Raw genomic sequence first — 17,614 nt, forward strand, 5'->3', positions numbered from 1 at the left:
TTTAACTGGATGTGAACCGCAGCCAGATGCCAGTGACGTGACCGTATAAACCGTATAAAATTGCAGAAGTGGAGAGATGTGACATTTTGCTAGGTTGAATTCTAGGCGTGCTGTGGTATACTAGCTCAGTAATCAAACCTGAAGATGAAGGAAGCCTGGATAAGCAGCTAGGATAACTGCTTTGAGCAGAGCGAGTACCCGCTGCAATGTGTGCTTTGAAGGACAGCTGACTGTCCAGGATCTCTCCCAGGTTCTTGGCAGTTTGAAAATAAGTCAGCAGGATGTTGTCAATGGAAAATATCCTGCAGGAGTTTTGTCTGTGTTGCTGGACATGGTGAGAAGACATCCACTAACAGATGTCAGCAGGCACATGGAGATGTGCATTTCAACTTGTGAGGCAGTGGGAGGGATGAAGAAAAACAGTTTGTTCTTCTGCATAGCAGTGATAGTGGAGATTGAGAACCTGGTCGCAGAAATGACAGAGCCAAGGGATCCAGTGTAAAGGAAGAAATGGAGGGGCCTAAGAGCTGACTCCTGGGGGAGACAACAGGTTCAAAGTGGCTAAATCTGTCTGAGAGTTTTAATAATATCTAACCAAAGTATTAACAAGAGCTTGTGACTAAATGATATTTGGATATAGGGATGGGAAAATATGAAAATGTCATGTCACAATTACTGTGGCCAAAATAATTGCGATTAATCCAATTACTGCGATATTCAAAATATGCTTAAAACTCTTAAAATGCCACTTTTGTTAACCATTTTCAACCCAGCATTCATATTCTGGGGGGGGGGGGGACATTAACCAAAAATGTCAGATTTATTACAGATCTATACAAATCTGCATTTTTTGTGAAAGATATTTTGTGTGGACGGAAAAATATATGATTCTTAATATGATTATTGTGAGCATTTATTTATCACAATAAACAATATTATCGTCCCATCCGTAATTGGATCCATTGGAACACAGGTTATTTTTTCTATTTCCTGAAAAGATTTCATTTTGGACATTCAAGCTTTACACAATATGTATGATAAATGATCCTCGGGCATGGCTCCATCACCATAATATACTGTAATGGGCCTCACCGCAGGGGGCTGGTACAAAAGGGTACGCTGTAGACGGTTGTGATACACTTTAACTCGATCATTATTCAGAGGCAGTGGAAATGGGTGACCTTTCCTGGTCAAGAGCTTACTGTGGTTAAAATTCAATTGAGCGGAAGAGAGGGGAACGAAGAAAAAAATACACGGTAACCTTTATTCTGCCATTGATGCTAACCTTGAGGAATGGGCCCCAAAGGGGATAGGCTGCCTTGTACTTTGATGTGTGAGAGAGAACAGGCCTTGGCCTGCAGATAACTGTGAGTGAGTGAGTGAATGACTGAATGAGTGCGTGCGCGCGCGTGCGTGCGTGTGTGCGTGCGCGCGTGAGTGCGTGTGATGTTTGTTGAGTTTGTTGAACGCAATTATTGTGTCTGTGTTTGTGTTAGCAAGAGAGATAACAACAGAGAGAGTGAGAGAGAGTGGGGTGAGAGAGCAAGAGAGGTAACGTGACAGTAACTGAGTTGTACAGTAACTTGCTAAATGCACATACTATACTGTACAACATGAATTAGTCAACAACCAGGGAGCCAGAACACAGCAGAAGTAATCTTCGAGTATGTGTGTGTGTACCTTACCATATCTCACTGTCTGCCTGTATGTATGTCTGTCTGTCTCTCTCCCCTTCTCTCTCTCTCTCTCACACACACACACACACACACACACACACACACACACACACACACACACACACACACACACACACTGAGCCATCGCTATCTCCAGTGAACAGACCAAATCTCCATGACTGTTTCTTATCCTCAGCCATTTCATTAGTGCCCTCCACCCTCCCAGTCTCTATCTCTACCCCCCCCCCCCCCCGCCCCCCTCCATCCCACCATCCTCCCCTCGCCCGTCTCCTCTCTGCTCCCCTCTCGAGGAATGAAACACAAGCTAATTGAAATAAATGAACTGGGGAACGAATCAGAGTTGATTACATCTGCTGTGTGGGGATGCTGATTGCAGCCTGGTTGAATGAATGTTGCAGAACTGGCCGGTAATGAAGAGGCTTGTTTGTATCTGGGTGGACATTCCAGACAGCCGCACAGAACCAAGCACATGAACGCACGCACACACACACACACACACACACACACACACACACACACACACACACACACACACACACACGCACGCAAACACACTATTTTCTACCCGCTCGGTTTCCTGTTTATTATCATTATTCGCACATCTCTTTTGTTTTCAACAAATACACTTATTTCTCACTCAGGCAAACGGACCATAACTCAAGTCCTTGGAATAACTGTACAGTATATAAAATTCGAGCAACAAAACACTATAAACAGGAAAGGCAGGGCAAGGGACAGGACTGGAGGGGAGTTCATCACTGGAATGTTTAAATACTAACACCTGATGGAGACGGGATGAACAGTCTATTGTTTGTGGTAGAGAAACCATGTACAGTATGAAGGCACTACATAAATTAACTAATTAAAGCTGTAATATCTGTAGTGTTTATATCTCTAGAACGAAACTTGGTGTGCACCTAACTGCTTTTTTAACCACTTAAACCCTACTATATGAAATTCAATGACTGGTTTACCCCAGGTTTCAATACTTGGCCCCCTCCCTTTTCTCCCTCTACATATATTCCTTTGCCGAAAATATCGGATGCAATGCACCGCAACATAACATGTCATGAGCTTCTAGATCTGCTATTTCTGCCGAATGTTTGCCTATTATTGCTAAATATTTGCCCATTATGCCATGCCCAGAAGAGGGTGATTAACTTGGTGTGGGGCATCAACTAGGGCAGATAACCCAGTGGACCCCTCTCGTGTGTTTTAGGGCAATGATTCGCAACCTGGTGGGCCCCCAAGTAATTGGCAAAACACTAAGATTTTAATGATAAATGATAATTATTAGAAAATAACATGGTATTTTTTCTTTAAAACCTTGAAAAGTGTGTCTTCATAGTGATACCAATAAATAACAACATAAAGTATACTATGATCATGATGGTTGATCCAAGCCGGAACATAATCGATGGATTGATCATTAGAATAAACATTCTCTGAAAACCGCACGCGGCCCACTTAGCAGATAAGCTGTCAGGTGGGTGGTTCACGAACGCTTTCTAGATTTTCAAGTGGGCCCTGATCCAGAAAAGGTTGGGAACTGCTGTTTTAGGGTGTTTTCTTAACAGCTGTCTTCTATAACAGAGCTACCAATACAGTAACTCTCTCCTTTCCCAGTCCTCTAGCCCTGCCTAAAGAAACACATACTGTAAACACAGTCACTTTAAACAATAGAATCATTTTTTTAGCACCAATGAAGAGCATAACATGTAAAAGAAGCACCAACATATATTGTCAAAGTTTGAACATATGAACAAAATGGAGAGAGCATTAAAAAAAAAAGACAAAAAACAGGTGGTGGAAAAGCGAACAGAGAAGAGAAGGGTTTTTAGGCGATAGCAAAATGCTTTCAAGAAATGCATGAAATGTCATTTGATATCAAGGACTGCAGTGAAGACTAGAGATCATTATGCTTAATCAGCATGCTGGTAATCTCATCCTTCCCCTGAAATATTCCACAGCCGAGCCGTTGAGGTCTGTCATACCAAGTATGTACCACAGTAGGAGTGCAAAGATGACACACAGAGTAGTGTAATCTGTGGAGACACGGAGGGCTAAAAATGCCTCCTATTATCAGGCCTGTGGAGCGAACCAGTCCAATAAAGGAAACAACCTTATCCGTTCAAGTAAGTGTCAGGCTCAATAACTAGCAACACCTATTGAATACTAATCAAGGTCATTCACTGAGCAAACTGCAGTTGAAGGGTAAAAAATACAATTTATCATTCCTGGACACAGAATTAAATATGCTACTCGCGTGGAATTAATATGCTAGGCTAGTATACAACAGCTAAGCAGTTGTCAGCATAAAGAAATCGGAGCATGCAAATGAGTAGGCAACGACAGCGTCCGAAGCTAATTCCACCCCACAAATGATAATCCTTAAGGCAGCAACTAATTTGCACCATGCCCTAAAACAGTGGTTCTCAAATGGCTCTTTTCGACCATGAAGGACAACCCAGAGACTTCCAGAACCCCTGAAGTTCTGTGATTTTCTTGGTTTGTTTGTTTGTTTGTTTGTCTCCATTATAACCAGAACTACCCCTGAAGGTGGAGGAACATCCTAAATAAATACAAAATCTGGGTGATGTAGGATATGGGAACAAATCCAGACCCTGTGAAATACACAGCATGGCACAGTTCACTTTCACTTAGTTCTTGTAGTGGAAAAGAGCCAAAACTGGTACCTAGTAGGTACCCACAGGGGTCTTTTCACAATTATTATTATGACTATTCAGATCATATGTTTTACTCTATCCACTGTTATCTCCCCACCTATAGTAAAGACAGTTGTAAGAATCTATACTTAATAGGGGACCCTGGCACAGCAGATTTTCAAATGGGGGGTCTGCAACCTAATATTATGTATCACTTTGAGGGTCTTTAACACAACATTGTTTGAGAACCACTGGCCTAAAAAAAAATCCCACTGCACTAGACCCATACCACAGAATGATAAACAGTTCCTATCCAAAAAATGGATGGACCGTCTATCTTTTAAAATTGTTCATTGTTAAGTGTCGCAGTACTTCTAACTCTAGCGGATTCAACAGCAACAGCACATCAAAAGGTGAGACAAAAAGAGAAATAAACAACAACAAAATTAAATATGTCTAAATGGAAGTTTTCCCTTTCATAAACGTTCTTTGTTCTTCTTCTTGTTCCCCTGTATTGCTGGGTTTCTCGCTGATGTAGAGCCATGGAATAGAGTATCTCAGTGGTTGGTTGTCGAAGAGTCTTACAAAATATACCACAGACACACCTCTTATAGGAACATATAATAAATATTGCTTGGGGGCAGTGGTAAAGTCCAGTTTTTTTTTTGGTTCATTTTCCATTCACAACTTGTGCAGAACATTCTTTGTGTTGCTGGCCCCGATGTTAACCATTGAAGCATACGCGTCCAACTTGGAAGCCAAATTTTTGGTTGCTGTTGCCAAAGTCTGATGGAGCAACGTCTATAATAGGGAGCAGCTCGGCTGATGGAGAGTCAATTTCTAGAACTGTCCGTTCCTGGCCCCTCCGAGACTGCATGTGAAAAAGACAAACAACAAATCAAAAACAAACACACCCGAGTTAGAATCTGTTTCATCTACATCAGTGGTAGGAGAATTACTTAGGTAAAAGTAGCAATACCACAATGTACAAATACAAATTGTAAAAATTACAAAAGTTTTGTAAGTACAAAAATGTAATCTGTCAAACCTTTTTGAAAATGGCAGAGCTACAAGCTCATCACGATTTGACACGTTGTAAGCTTGTACATTGGCAATTTTCAAATAGCCAAAAAGTACAGTAAAAAGTACAGTATTTGCCTCTGAGATGTAGCGGAGTAGAAGTATGAAGTATTGAAAAATGGAAATACTCAAAATTGTACTTAAGTACAGTACTTGAGTAAATGTACTTAATTACTTTCCACCACTGGTCTACATTAGCCAACGTTATCTCTCCCCGGTCTGTCCTGAATCCCCATTTACATTAGAACCAATAATCTGATGGCTACCATCTGCACGACACTTATTGAATCAAGCACCATCTGACAACCGTATAACACAACTGATAAACACATTAGCTTCATTACGGCTAATTCCGGATCAGCCGGATCGCTCTCTCTCTCTCGCTCTCTCGCTCTCTCGCTCTCTCGCTTTCTCGCTCTCGCTCTCGCTCTCGCTCTCTCTCTCTCTCTCTCTCTCTCTCTCTCTCTCTCTCTGTCTCTCTCTCTCGTTGGCACACTGACCTGGCATCCGTCATGCACTGTCTGGATGAAGGGGCTCTTGGCCTGGGTCAGCTCCTCGTCATTACTGCCCCTGAAGCGCACAGCATGTTGGTAGGAGCGCGCGGTGCTGTCGAACCAGCCTGCAGAGTTCTGGCAGGTGTAGGTGAAGCTCTGGTGGGCCGTGGCACTGAGAAGTTTCAGGAAGGTCAGCTGGACAACGTGGACTGGGGCCCCATCACTGTCAATGTAGGAGAACTGCGGGACACAGCAGGCACAGTATGCAACAGTGTTTCCCAAAACCAAGCCAAAAACACAGTATTAACCACTTAAGCCCTAATCAGAAATAGTGAAAATAGCCGATCTACATGTTCAAGATTGTGGATCTGCTATTTTCACATTTTTTTTTTGTTTTAAAATGTAATTTCTGCATTTTTGGGGGGATTTATTCTATGAATGATTACGTTTTATTTTAGAAAATCTTTTGAATAATATTAATCTTTCCAAAAAAAAGTAAAACTGTAACTCGTATTTACTCCCATAAAAATGGGCCAGCAACCCAAAAGTGGGTCATGACCCTATTTTTGGGAAACAATGGTATAACATACAAAGAAAATATATTATATATTATAGTCTATATTAAGTCACATGAGGCATAAGAAAGGAGTGCAGTAGGTACAAGTATTCACACATACCGTATCTACGTTGTATTTATAATGGTGACATTGATCTTGTAACTGTTAACTAACCACTTTATTCTTGTATACAGCTTTTTATACAATTATTTTGTGTGTGATTCTAGAATTGGGAAGGTCAACCAGAGACCACTGTTGTTTTCCCAGTATCAGCTACATTCAGTACCCCTCCTCCCACTTTTGATTTTTTTTTTTGCATTTTAATGTCTTGCATCTATGTCTTGCTGCAAAAACCAATTGCCCTCCAGGGACAAATAAAGTTGCAAGTTGAAGTTGCAAGTTGACATAGAGCCAATAATATCAATAACAACAGCATAATTCTGGCGCAGTCTTTCTCACAGAGAAGAGGCTACATAGTGAATATAAACCAATCGAGGACTGATCCCACAATGTGAATGTCAGACGTGGTGTGACAGTAGCAATTTTATTTCTATCAACCTTGTCAGTTGTTTATAAATCTCCCAATTTATATTCATGAATAAATGTATGTAAAGGCACGGGGCAGGTTATCCGAGGTTAGCATAGCTTGCCTTTAGTGTGGGATCAAGATTTCAATGGGAAAAGTGAAGGAGATGAGAAAAAGAAATGAACAAGCACTCTGAGTGAGTGAGTGAGTGAGTGAGTCATCCTCGCTGCTAAAACCAACCTCTAGCCAAACAAAAACATTCTGTTCTCAGAACTGGTTGAATTGAACTGTAACTAAAGTTTTAAATCTCTAACTGTAGTGATTATGATGGTTTTTTTTTGGGTGTTTTTTTATCATAGTTCTACGTTTTTAGATTCTACGTTTTATTATATAATCGTACTTACATTTTTGTATATCCTCCTATAATTTGACAAACCTCTGTAGTGGTGGTGAGACCAAAATTGTTCTGCCCGGTTCTCCTCAGTGGCTGGAGCAATTGATCTGAATTCGCACACAGCCATTGACCATTACCAGGTGCACCTAACTGCGAAGCACGTATTTTGATTTCCCCAACTGTCAGCTGTTTGTTCGCGTTTTTGTGTAAATTTGCGTTTTTGTGACGGATGCGCCGACCGGGTATGGACTAGTTATTATTATTATTATTATTATTTGTATTATTATTATTCACAATCATCTATCTATATTCTTGGGGGTGTTCCTTGCCTGGTTCCAAACCATAGACCCCTCCCACTCTCTGAGTGGACTGCCTCTTGGTCTGGTGTTGAAATGGGAGCTTAGGATATCTTCGATACCCTCCAGTACCGTCCAATGAAAGTCGGAGGTGGGGCTGAGTCTAACCACAAACCAATCAGCGAATATCTGCTAAAACAAGCCGTGCGATGATGTCAGATGTAGGCGGATCCGTGGATCTTTTGTGATTGGTTTAGCGAAATTCAAATCCCCTCCCCCTTGCAATCGCAGACACTGCAGCCAATTTCAGACTGAAGCTCCACGCAGCTTCAGGCTGATAATCAGGCTAGGGTGTTCCTGCTCCAAACGTTCTCAATTAGAACGGGTAATTTAGCGGGACAAGACTAATGCTAGAGATTAATGGTTGGAGGCGTTTGATTTACCTGCATGCCTCTCCTGTACTGGCTGTACCAGCCTCCTGGATTCTCTTTGTTCCAAGCTGCTAATTTCACCTGCAAACAAAAGGACAGAGAGGAGGGAGCCGTTATACGTGCAAAATCGTACACATGTATTTGTGCGCTCACGCATGTGTGCCAGTGGAACTTATGTAAAGATTAAGTGATAATATCTATGTCTGATGCACATATTCCGTCTTCTGTGCACGCGTGTGCGTCTTCAAAGCCGTTCGATCCATGTGGGACCTGTAGTGATTTGCAAAGCCAGCTTTTCAAAGGCTTGACAAGCTGTAGGTTTTGGGGACTCACTATCTCAATCCTCTTGTCAGGGTAGAGACAGGTTTCTCCATCAGCTGTGAAGTTACAGTAGACCTTGATGGAGTCGCGGTGACAGCCTTGGTTAGGATCTATCCAGTAGTCTCCTGGGGGGGGGGGGGGGGGGGTTGGCATGGAAATAACACATCAATCACACACCAGATGTAGTCCTGCCAGACACACCTCCGAGAATATGATGACAACATGGGGGAAATGATGAACTGCATCATAAGCTAACAAAGTCAGTGCCTCAGTAAAAAGGGGCTGAAATATGGAGAAGATGATGGAGTCCTTCTTGAATGGACCGAGACATTTAAAAAGGGAGTTTCATTACTTAACGATCTCTTTGCTCACCGTCTTTGTAGTCAGGGTGGATCATCATGAGCTCTTTGCAGGTGCGGGCGGGGCTCTCGTACGTTCCCAGGGGCCTCCTCATGAGCTCCACTTCGGTCTTCATGGAGTTGAGGGAGGCAAACACCTCCTCCATGCCCTCGGCCTCCTCCAGGGGCTGGTCTCCCATGAAGAACTCGTCCTCCTCTGGCTCTGCGTGGTCCTCCTGCGACGGGGCCGATCCGCCGCCCCGATCCGAGTGCCTCTTCCTCTTCCTCTTGCCCTCCCGCATGGGCAGGGGCTGGACCATGGTCGCAGGGGGTCCCTGGGTGTCAAAGGGGAGAGGTGAGGTGGAAGGGGATTTTCAAAAAAAATCGACGATACTGATGAACCGAGTAGAATGGGACACGGTTAATTGAGTATACTTACGGGGGGTCCAGGGGGGCCAATCCTGCCTGTGTCTCCGCGGGGACCAACGGGACCCTAGAGAATGGGGGGGATGACAAAGCTCTGTGTCAGTCATCCTCTCACCTGGAACCCTTCTCACACCAGTTGGCCAAATCCTTCCTTTATCCGGGCAGATATGGCTGCCGCTTTACAGGATTATCCAGCTATGTGCATCAGCACTCTTTGGTCAAAGCCCTGGCTCTCAAGACACGCTATAGTGGTTTTCATCACATCACATACACCAGAACCAAATCCTATTATAAGGGCCCACTGGAAAAAAATCACACATAAGGCAAGCGTGGCTGTACAGCAAGCTTTTAGTGCCAAAGACATGCAGTAAACACAGAAAAGCATAGCCATTATGAAGCATGGTGCATTTAAGCCAAGACACAAATAAACTCTCTCTCCCTCTCTCTCTCTCTCTCTCTCTCTCTCGCTCTCGCTCTCGCTCTCTCTCTCTCTCGTCCCAAGCATATGTCGCTGACAGCTGGGCTGGGGTGCGAGGACAGGAATGGTAACGTGGGAATAGGGAGAGATCAGAACACTCACCGTGTCTCCCTTTGATCCTCTCTCGCCAATTGCACCCTAGAAGAAGAGCAGAGAGTTGGATCGGTGAGGAGGTTGAAAGCGATAACTTGATGACACGATCATACTGTATATCATAGTATTGACCTCCACGCTGTACAGCAAAATACTAAACAATTATTCTTTAGTTCAACATCAGGGCTTATGCTTGACTTCAGGAGCTTAGTACCAATAGCAGTAGTATGGACATAGCTTCATCTTATATATCTTTAATAAGCTTGTCAAATTAATTGATTAATCAATCAATCAATCACGTATCTAAATTACAAAAAAATACACTTTGAATTCATGTGTATCTGAGGAAAAAGTACAGTGGGTACAATAGCAATAGATAGAAAAGCTTACCGATAGTCCATCCATTCCCGGGGGACCATTGGGACCAGGGGGCCCACCTTTACCCTAGATTAGGAACACAAATATGCCTTTTAACAAATCACACCTCATATTAATCTCAATCAATGTATGACTGTATATGGTCAATGTACTGTATGACTGTATGGTACACTGCAAAATCCTGAGCGTTAATTTAACTCTGACAGTGTACACTCTTAGAGTTAAATTAACAATACATTTTTGCCCTTATATATATATATATATATATATATACTGTGGCGTACCCCATCTCCTTTGACTCCGCGTGTGCCCTGGTTTCCTGGAAGGCCTCTGTCTCCCTTCTCTCCGTGATCTCCTGGAGGTCCGATAAGACCGATCAAACCACCGTGACCCTACAGGGAACAACAGGGGTCATCGTATCTACCAGTGGCGGAAAAAGTACTCGCATTGTTTACTTAAGTAAAAGTATCAACACTGCAATGAAGAAATACTCTGTTACAAGTAAAAGTCAGGTATTCAGAATTTACTTTAGTAAAAGTACAAAGGTATTGGTATCAAAAGTAGAAAGTACTCATTATGCAGAATGTCCCATTTCACAAGTTTTCAAAATCTTTTGAAAATAGCAGATCTACAAGCTCACAATGCGTTGCATCGCGACGCATTGTGAGCTTGTAGATAGATTTTCAAATGGCCGAAATGCATAGGGCTGAAGTGGGTAATGTATGGTATGTATGTGTACTGTATAAGTAACTAGCAACTAAAGTTTTTAAATAATTGTAGTGGAGTAAAAGTGTAATATTTGTATATTTGTAGTGGAGTAGAAGTAAAAGTACTGAAACTTGAAAATACTGCAGCAAAGTAAAAATACCTCTAAATTGTACTTAAGTACAGAACTTGAGTACATGTACTTAGTTACTTTACACCACTGGTATCTACAGCAGCGATAGTGGAGGCTTCATACTATGTGCGCTACAGATTTATTGGCTCTCTGTCTGTCTGTATGTCTGTCAGGAGCTGAATCAATAAGGCGCTCACCTTATCACCCTTGGTTCCTGGGTCTCCTTTCAACCCGGGAAGTCCTGCTGGTCCCTGTGAACAAGTCAAGGCATTATTGGTGCACATCACTGATCTCACACACCACCGCTGTCAGGGAGAGAAACCTTGTATCTCCATATTTCATATTTGTTTTGTGTTTCATAAATGAATGCCCTATTTTATACCTAGTCCTATGAAATGTCTCGCAAAACTAGTGGAAATAGATGATCTACAACCTCACAATGCACCGCGATGCAACGCTTTGTAAGCTTGTAGAGCTGCTATTTTCACCATTTTTGACGTGCCCAAAATAGAGACGCCAGGTTGAAAGTTGTTACTGTAGGTCTGTCTGTGGGTTTTTATAAATATTTAACAGCAGCTTGTGACTAAATAATAACTACAGTACACTGGATCCATTGGAACACAGGTTCTTTTTTTTTTACAAGGTTTCTGCTGCTACAGCAACAATATACAAAACATTTATTGACCAGCACTGAATGGTAATATTTGGATCAAAGAGCCCAGAATGCTTCAGTGGTTCTTAAACTTCTTTTTATGTCAAGGACCCCCAAATACTATGTATTTGGCTGCAGACCCCCATCAGAAAATATATGAGGCCATACAAGAAATGATGCTACTGTATATTAACTCATATTACCCCTGAGGGTCCCCCACTTTCAGAACCACTGCTTTAGGGTTCACTTCTGCCAGCCAAGTGCAAGGTTCTTACCATTGGTCCTGGTGGTCCGGTCTGCCCTGGTGGTCCATTTAACCCTTGCTCCCCCTGGAGATGGAACACAGCATGCAAAGTAAAATCCTCAGTTTGAACTTTATTCATGTGTTAATCAGAGTGGAAACAAATGGAAACTTCTGGGTTTTAGGGTATTAACATACTCTAATGTATGGTAGAGTATGTTAATACTATGTAACTAGCACATCTGCAGTGGCCGGAGGTGGTCTCTCTACCCTTCTATTGAGAGACATAGACCCGAAGGGACACCGACTGGAGGCAGCCATGCCTCAAGCTCATAAACCCAATATCTCCCCTGGCCAAGTGGGTATTGGTTGAGCAGTGTGTTGAATGAACACCCACAAACAGAATATTGAAGTTGCTAAAGGCTACAGTGCACTGACCCCAGGTCCTGGGATTCCTCTGAGGCCCTCTGTACCAGGGTTCCCAGGCTGTCCCTGGGCTCCCACTGGACCAGTCTTCCCCACCAGACCTTCTGGACCGGTCCCTCCCTGCAGAACAGAGGGAGATACAACAATATAGTATGTTATGATACTACTGTATACTGAACGATATAGTATGTTATGATACTACTGTATACTGAACGATATAGTATGTTATGATACTATACTCAAACATGTTACTTCTGCTTTACCTTTGATCCCTTCATTCCTTGCTTCCCTTCTTTTCCTGCAGCTCCCAAGTGACCCTGGTTGGTTGGAAGGAAAGAAAGAAAAGAATTTGTGTTGAATTGACAACCGATTTGCTTCACTTGAAGATGTTTGAGCCACACACGCGCGTGCGCGTGCACACACACACACACACACACACACACACACACACACACACACACACACACACACACACACACAAATCAAAGTGCAGTTTCTTACGCGTAGACACACAAACCTCTCATAGATCATAAATGAGTAAACTTACCCTCCGCCCTGGGGGTCCTGAAGGGCCTGGCTCTCCAGAGGCGCCTGCGGGTCCCTGCAGAGAACATAGAGCAAAGGGTTAAAATTTTAAAGCAGAGATGCAGTCACACAAAGACATGGAGAAGAAAGCTTTGCCATGACGATGATGAATAAGTAAATACAGAGAACAAAGACTTCATCTACACTACATCTACAGGACTGCAGCAGGAGCAGAGAATGGAGATACTGGTGTTTCTAGTTTCTACGTTTATTTAAGATAATATATTATATCATTATATTATATATGTATAAGATTATCATCACAAAAATCATACAGTACTCACAGCTTTGCCAGTGTCTCCGTTGTCTCCCTTACTCCCCGGTCCCCCGTCCACTCCCTAGACAAAAAAACAAAACAGGTTGGTAGAAAATAATGATATCTCTAGTTGCCTCTCTACAGTATATTGCATCGCTATATTTCTTAATACAGTGATGTACTCACATTGGCGCCTGCCTCCCCAGGGGGCCCTGAATCTCCAGGGAATCCAATGGGACCCTGTGGGCAACATGAGTAGGTTAGAGCTCAGACTCGTATATATACAATATAACATTACTTGTGCTATACACATACAACCTCACAGTGAACTCACAATGTTGCCTTTGGGTCCATCCTCCCCTGGTATTCCTCTGATTCCTGCGGGTCCAGCTGTCCCGGGGGGCCCTGCGTCACCCTTCTCCCCAAAGTCGCCTTTACCCCCCTGCGGGATGGATAATTAACAGAGCATGGTTGAGAAGAGGCCAGAGAGAGATTATGGAACAGAAGAGGTTGATTGAGAAAATTTGTTTTCTTTAGTAGGCCGATGCTACGTAATACTTGTTAATTTAGATAGAAGACAACAAGGTTGTTGTTATTCTGGTTACTTTGTAACAATATACTTTATACTATGACTTACTGTACCATATTGTTGTTGGCCTATTCACACCAAGCTCTATAATGATAACGATTACTATATCGTTCACCATTGTCTTTGTTATAGTTGTGGTGTGAACTATGCCATCCACTTGAGTTAGAATGATTATATCTTTACAGTTATCATTATAGTTATAGTGCTTGGTGTGAACGGCCATTAACCCATTAAAACCGGGAAAACATCTGTCATTTTAGGTCTTAGCGTTGACTATTACATTTTTTTTTTTAATCGTGAAAAGGTTTGCAAATCTTTGAATATAGACATTTTTTAACAGGAAACAATTTTAACTCAAATCTTTGCTTCTGAGTGGTCCCTTGAACAAAATTATTTTGAGATGGGGGTCGACAGCCAAATACATATACATTTTGGGGGTCCTTGACATGAAAACGTTTGAGAACCCACTAATATAGCAACATAGGTTTTTCAGAAAACTGTTAGGATTTCAAAGACATTTTTAGAATCGGCCTCAGGTCTTAATGGGTTATGGCTCATGTTGCTTACTCCAACCTCACACTTTGTCTAAATTGTAATTGTACAGACAGAGAGAGAGAGAGAGAGAGAGAGAGAGAGATGTGACTCACAGCACCACCAGTCTCTCCTACTGGTCCAGGGTCTCCGGATTCTCCGTCTTCACCCTGGAAGAGAAGGTATAGCACCCAGGTAAGCCTAAGCCAGGTAAGTAAGTTGATTATAAAAAAATAATCGATAATCGTTATTTAATAAGTTAATAATCAATCCCCATTTTGGTCATGTCATTATAGGTGGACAATTTCAAACAATTTCTAAAATAGTATGAATAAATAGACGATAAATAATAAATAAAATAAATAGATGTTGTAAGGTTGTAGATCTGCTATTTTCACTGTTTTGGCTTGACACTGTTGTATAAAATAATGCATTATTTTATAAATAAAATGTAAAAAAAATAAATATATATATATATATATATACATATATAGCCCACGCTTCTTGATAGAATAATCACTAAGAAGATAATCGATGGAGGCAGCCCTAGACAGCACATTACGACCAAACCTTTTCACTAATGGGGACCACTGACCTTCTCTCCAACGAGTCCAGGCTGACCAACTCCGCCAGGCAATCCGGCCGCCCCCTGTGGAAGGTAGAGAGAGAACATCATAAAACAGTAGCGGCTTTGAAATATTCATGTGATTTTCTTGTAAATTCCAGCCCTCGCTGCCTTTTTTTTGTGTTGTTGCTGCAGTTGCTGTCTGTCAGCAGTTCTGTTCGCAGACAGCAGAAACTGGAGCAGCATTATCACTCTAACAAGGAGAAAAACTTGTGTGTGTCAACTGCTGTGGGGATAGTATCAGTAGAGAATAAGCTATTCCATCTCTCAGTTCGCTTGTGTTGCGTTTTGTGTGTGTGTGTGTGTGTGTGTGGGGGGGGGGGGGGGGGGGTTGTGTGCGCAAATGCGTGTGTGTGTGTGTGTGTGTGTGTGTGTCTGTGTGTGTGTGTGTGTGTGTGTGTGTGTGTGTGTGTGTGTGCGTGCGCGGGCATGTACGCGTGCATGCGTGTGTGTGTGCTTTCGTGGGGTTGCATGCAGTTTTCCTGTGCTTTTGCACGCTGATGAGATACAGGAGTAATAGTTTTTGTGTGTGTGTGTGTGTGTGTGTGTGTGTGTGTGTGCGTGCGTGTGGGAAGGGGGTGTTTTGTTAGACGTCTTGAGACAAACAGCAACAGCAAAAACAAATCTTCGCTAGAGTGCACAGATGTGCAGGCTGAGTGGATCAGAACACCACTAGTGAACTCCCCTGCTGTTAACACCCCGCCTCTCATACCATCCACTTCCCTCTCTCTCTCTCCCACCATTCCTGTATCAATCCATTTATGGATCACACCGTCCTTGCTACCCCCCCCCCCCCCCCCCCATTCCACTCTTCCTGCAGTAGAGCTCTGTGTCTGCGGCTGACTGCTGAATAATTGACCGACGTGTGAGAGGCTGTTGAGAAATGGCCATTACTCGAGGTAAATATAACTGCCTCCTAGGGATGATAGTCTAATACTCCTTAATGATTCATGGAGCGGTAAATATAACTCTCTCTCTCCCAGGAATTATATTCTAATACTATTGAATAATTCAACTTTCAAAAGCAGGACGGGTCTGAGGAAAGGAGAGACAGTTGTATTAAGGATAAGATACTATTCAGCGTCAAGTGTACATGTTTTTGGGGGGAAATCAATGGATTTGGCATTGTGCTGATACAATACGAACTTGGCATCATTGTTTCACATCCTTCTCAGTACATTTTTACTGTGGGAGTTAACCAATCTATTGTACTGTATATACTGTATCTTCAAGTTTTGGTGAACAAAGAAAATAAATCAATAGCTGTATCAATAAAACACAGCTGATCATTTCTACAGGAAATTGAATGTGACACAATTATTTTGGATACTCCGAGAGGCGCAATGGTGTCTGGTCTTAATGCAACGGCATATCCCATTTAGAATTACCAGGGTAAGCTCATATCCCGAATGAGAATTTTTTAATTATGACAGCTGGGATTTGCTGATATTAGCTGGATTATTGAGGCATGTAACACATTATCCCATTTGCGATTGTTTTTTGTGTAAGTCTCATTACCATGGTAATATTCAGATATATTCTTTCAATTAATGTGCACGTGGAAATTCATGATTGGAATATGATGATGAAACTGCTTGACCTGAACATGACCTCAGCTGGGGATGGAGTATATTAAAAAACAAGGACTATCGTTCGGTGCGTCTTGTAGGGACTGCTTGCTATGGAAGATGGAGAGCGGCCTGGGGTAGGGTTTGTGTGGAGGGTATGAGGGTGGGGGTGGGGGTGGTGGAATGGTGGTGTATGGGGGGGGGCTTTCATGTAAGAACTGCTTGGTATGGAAGATGGGGGGTATATCCCCCATGCCCCCCCCAACCAACAAGTTATGGGGTAACACTATGGGGGTAACAGGCAATCTACGAATCCACAATGTGTTGCAACGTATTGCTACACGGACGTTGGCATCATTGTGTCATTACCGACAGCATATAAATTGGGCTTAAAGTGGTTTTGTCTCGTTGCAAATCTTTGGTACAAACTAGACTAAGCTTAATAGTAAAATAAGGAATTGAGTCATGCTGTACCTCTCCACCGCTGGGCCCCTGGGGACCTCGAGGGCCGTGCTGTCCTGGGGGTCCCTGTGGAGACAAATAAGAGTGAGGTTTTCTTTCAGAACTCAGGTGCAGCAATAACAACGTAATTTACAATTTAGGCATTTAGCAGACACTCGTATCCATCCTCGCATTACAAGAGCGAGCTCAGAGTAAAGATCACACGTGAACATATGGTACAGTCAAATGGTGTTAGACACGCATGCATGCATGCACGAGCGCGCGCGCACGCGCACACACACACAAAGTGAGGTAAAACTTGGATGATGCCTCCTCGATTGAATGTGAGCTATAAATCATGTCGAGATGGAGCAGCCCACTCATCTGATCATCATCATATCATCATAGTGACATGATGGTGACACATAGGACAGGCCATTACCCTCAATATGACACCGTCATTCCCGCTGTCTGCCTTTTCCCCACTCTCCCTCTCTCTTTTTCACTCTATTCGGTAATGAGGAACTTCTAGCCAGTGAGATGCAAGGCACCGCTCTCTCTCTCTCTCTCTCTGTCTCTCTCCCTCTCTCTCTCTCTCTCTCTCTGGGCAGCAGTTGAAATGAGAGTACTGAAGTGGGCCTCGAATCTTCACAGCCCACCTCAAGAGAACGACGAGCAATTAATTCT

General features: G+C 42.8%; 1 protein-coding gene across 4 annotated transcripts in view; it reads right to left on the reverse strand.

The window, feature by feature from the left end:
• Positions 1 to 2,046: 2,046 nt before the first annotated feature.
• col5a3a (collagen, type V, alpha 3a) overlaps positions 2,047 to 17,614 on the reverse strand; it is a 62,673-nt gene continuing 47,105 nt past the window's right edge. For 2 of the 4 annotated variants that reach the window (XM_084072539.1, XM_084072540.1), the window contains 20 exons: positions 16,961 to 17,014; positions 14,889 to 14,942; positions 14,410 to 14,463; positions 13,508 to 13,615; positions 13,360 to 13,413; positions 13,202 to 13,255; positions 12,880 to 12,933; positions 12,596 to 12,649; positions 12,345 to 12,452; positions 11,941 to 11,994; positions 11,211 to 11,264; positions 10,460 to 10,567; positions 10,188 to 10,241; positions 9,807 to 9,842; positions 9,240 to 9,293; positions 8,835 to 9,135; positions 8,475 to 8,587; positions 8,154 to 8,222; positions 5,944 to 6,177; positions 2,047 to 5,234 (listed from right to left, as the gene is read on the reverse strand). In XM_084072539.1, coding sequence (XP_083928665.1) covers positions 5,088 to 5,234; positions 5,944 to 6,177; positions 8,154 to 8,222; positions 8,475 to 8,587; positions 8,835 to 9,135; positions 9,240 to 9,293; positions 9,807 to 9,842; positions 10,188 to 10,241; positions 10,460 to 10,567; positions 11,211 to 11,264; positions 11,941 to 11,994; positions 12,345 to 12,452; positions 12,596 to 12,649; positions 12,880 to 12,933; positions 13,202 to 13,255; positions 13,360 to 13,413; positions 13,508 to 13,615; positions 14,410 to 14,463; positions 14,889 to 14,942; positions 16,961 to 17,014 — 1,818 coding nt within the window. In that variant the 3' untranslated portion in view covers positions 2,047 to 5,087. The remainder of the gene's footprint in view (positions 5,235 to 5,943; positions 6,178 to 8,153; positions 8,223 to 8,474; positions 8,588 to 8,834; positions 9,136 to 9,239; positions 9,294 to 9,806; positions 9,843 to 10,187; positions 10,242 to 10,459; positions 10,568 to 11,210; positions 11,265 to 11,940; positions 11,995 to 12,344; positions 12,453 to 12,595; positions 12,650 to 12,879; positions 12,934 to 13,201; positions 13,256 to 13,359; positions 13,414 to 13,507; positions 13,616 to 14,409; positions 14,464 to 14,888; positions 14,943 to 16,960; positions 17,015 to 17,614) is intronic. The other 2 variants (XM_084072542.1, XM_084072541.1) reach the window with 1 other exon arrangement.

Source organism: Gymnoscopelus microlampas (genome assembly GCF_963454915.1).
Source record: "Gymnoscopelus microlampas genome assembly, chromosome: 11".
In the NCBI taxonomy this organism is placed as follows: Eukaryota; Metazoa; Chordata; class Actinopteri; order Myctophiformes; family Myctophidae; genus Gymnoscopelus; species Gymnoscopelus microlampas.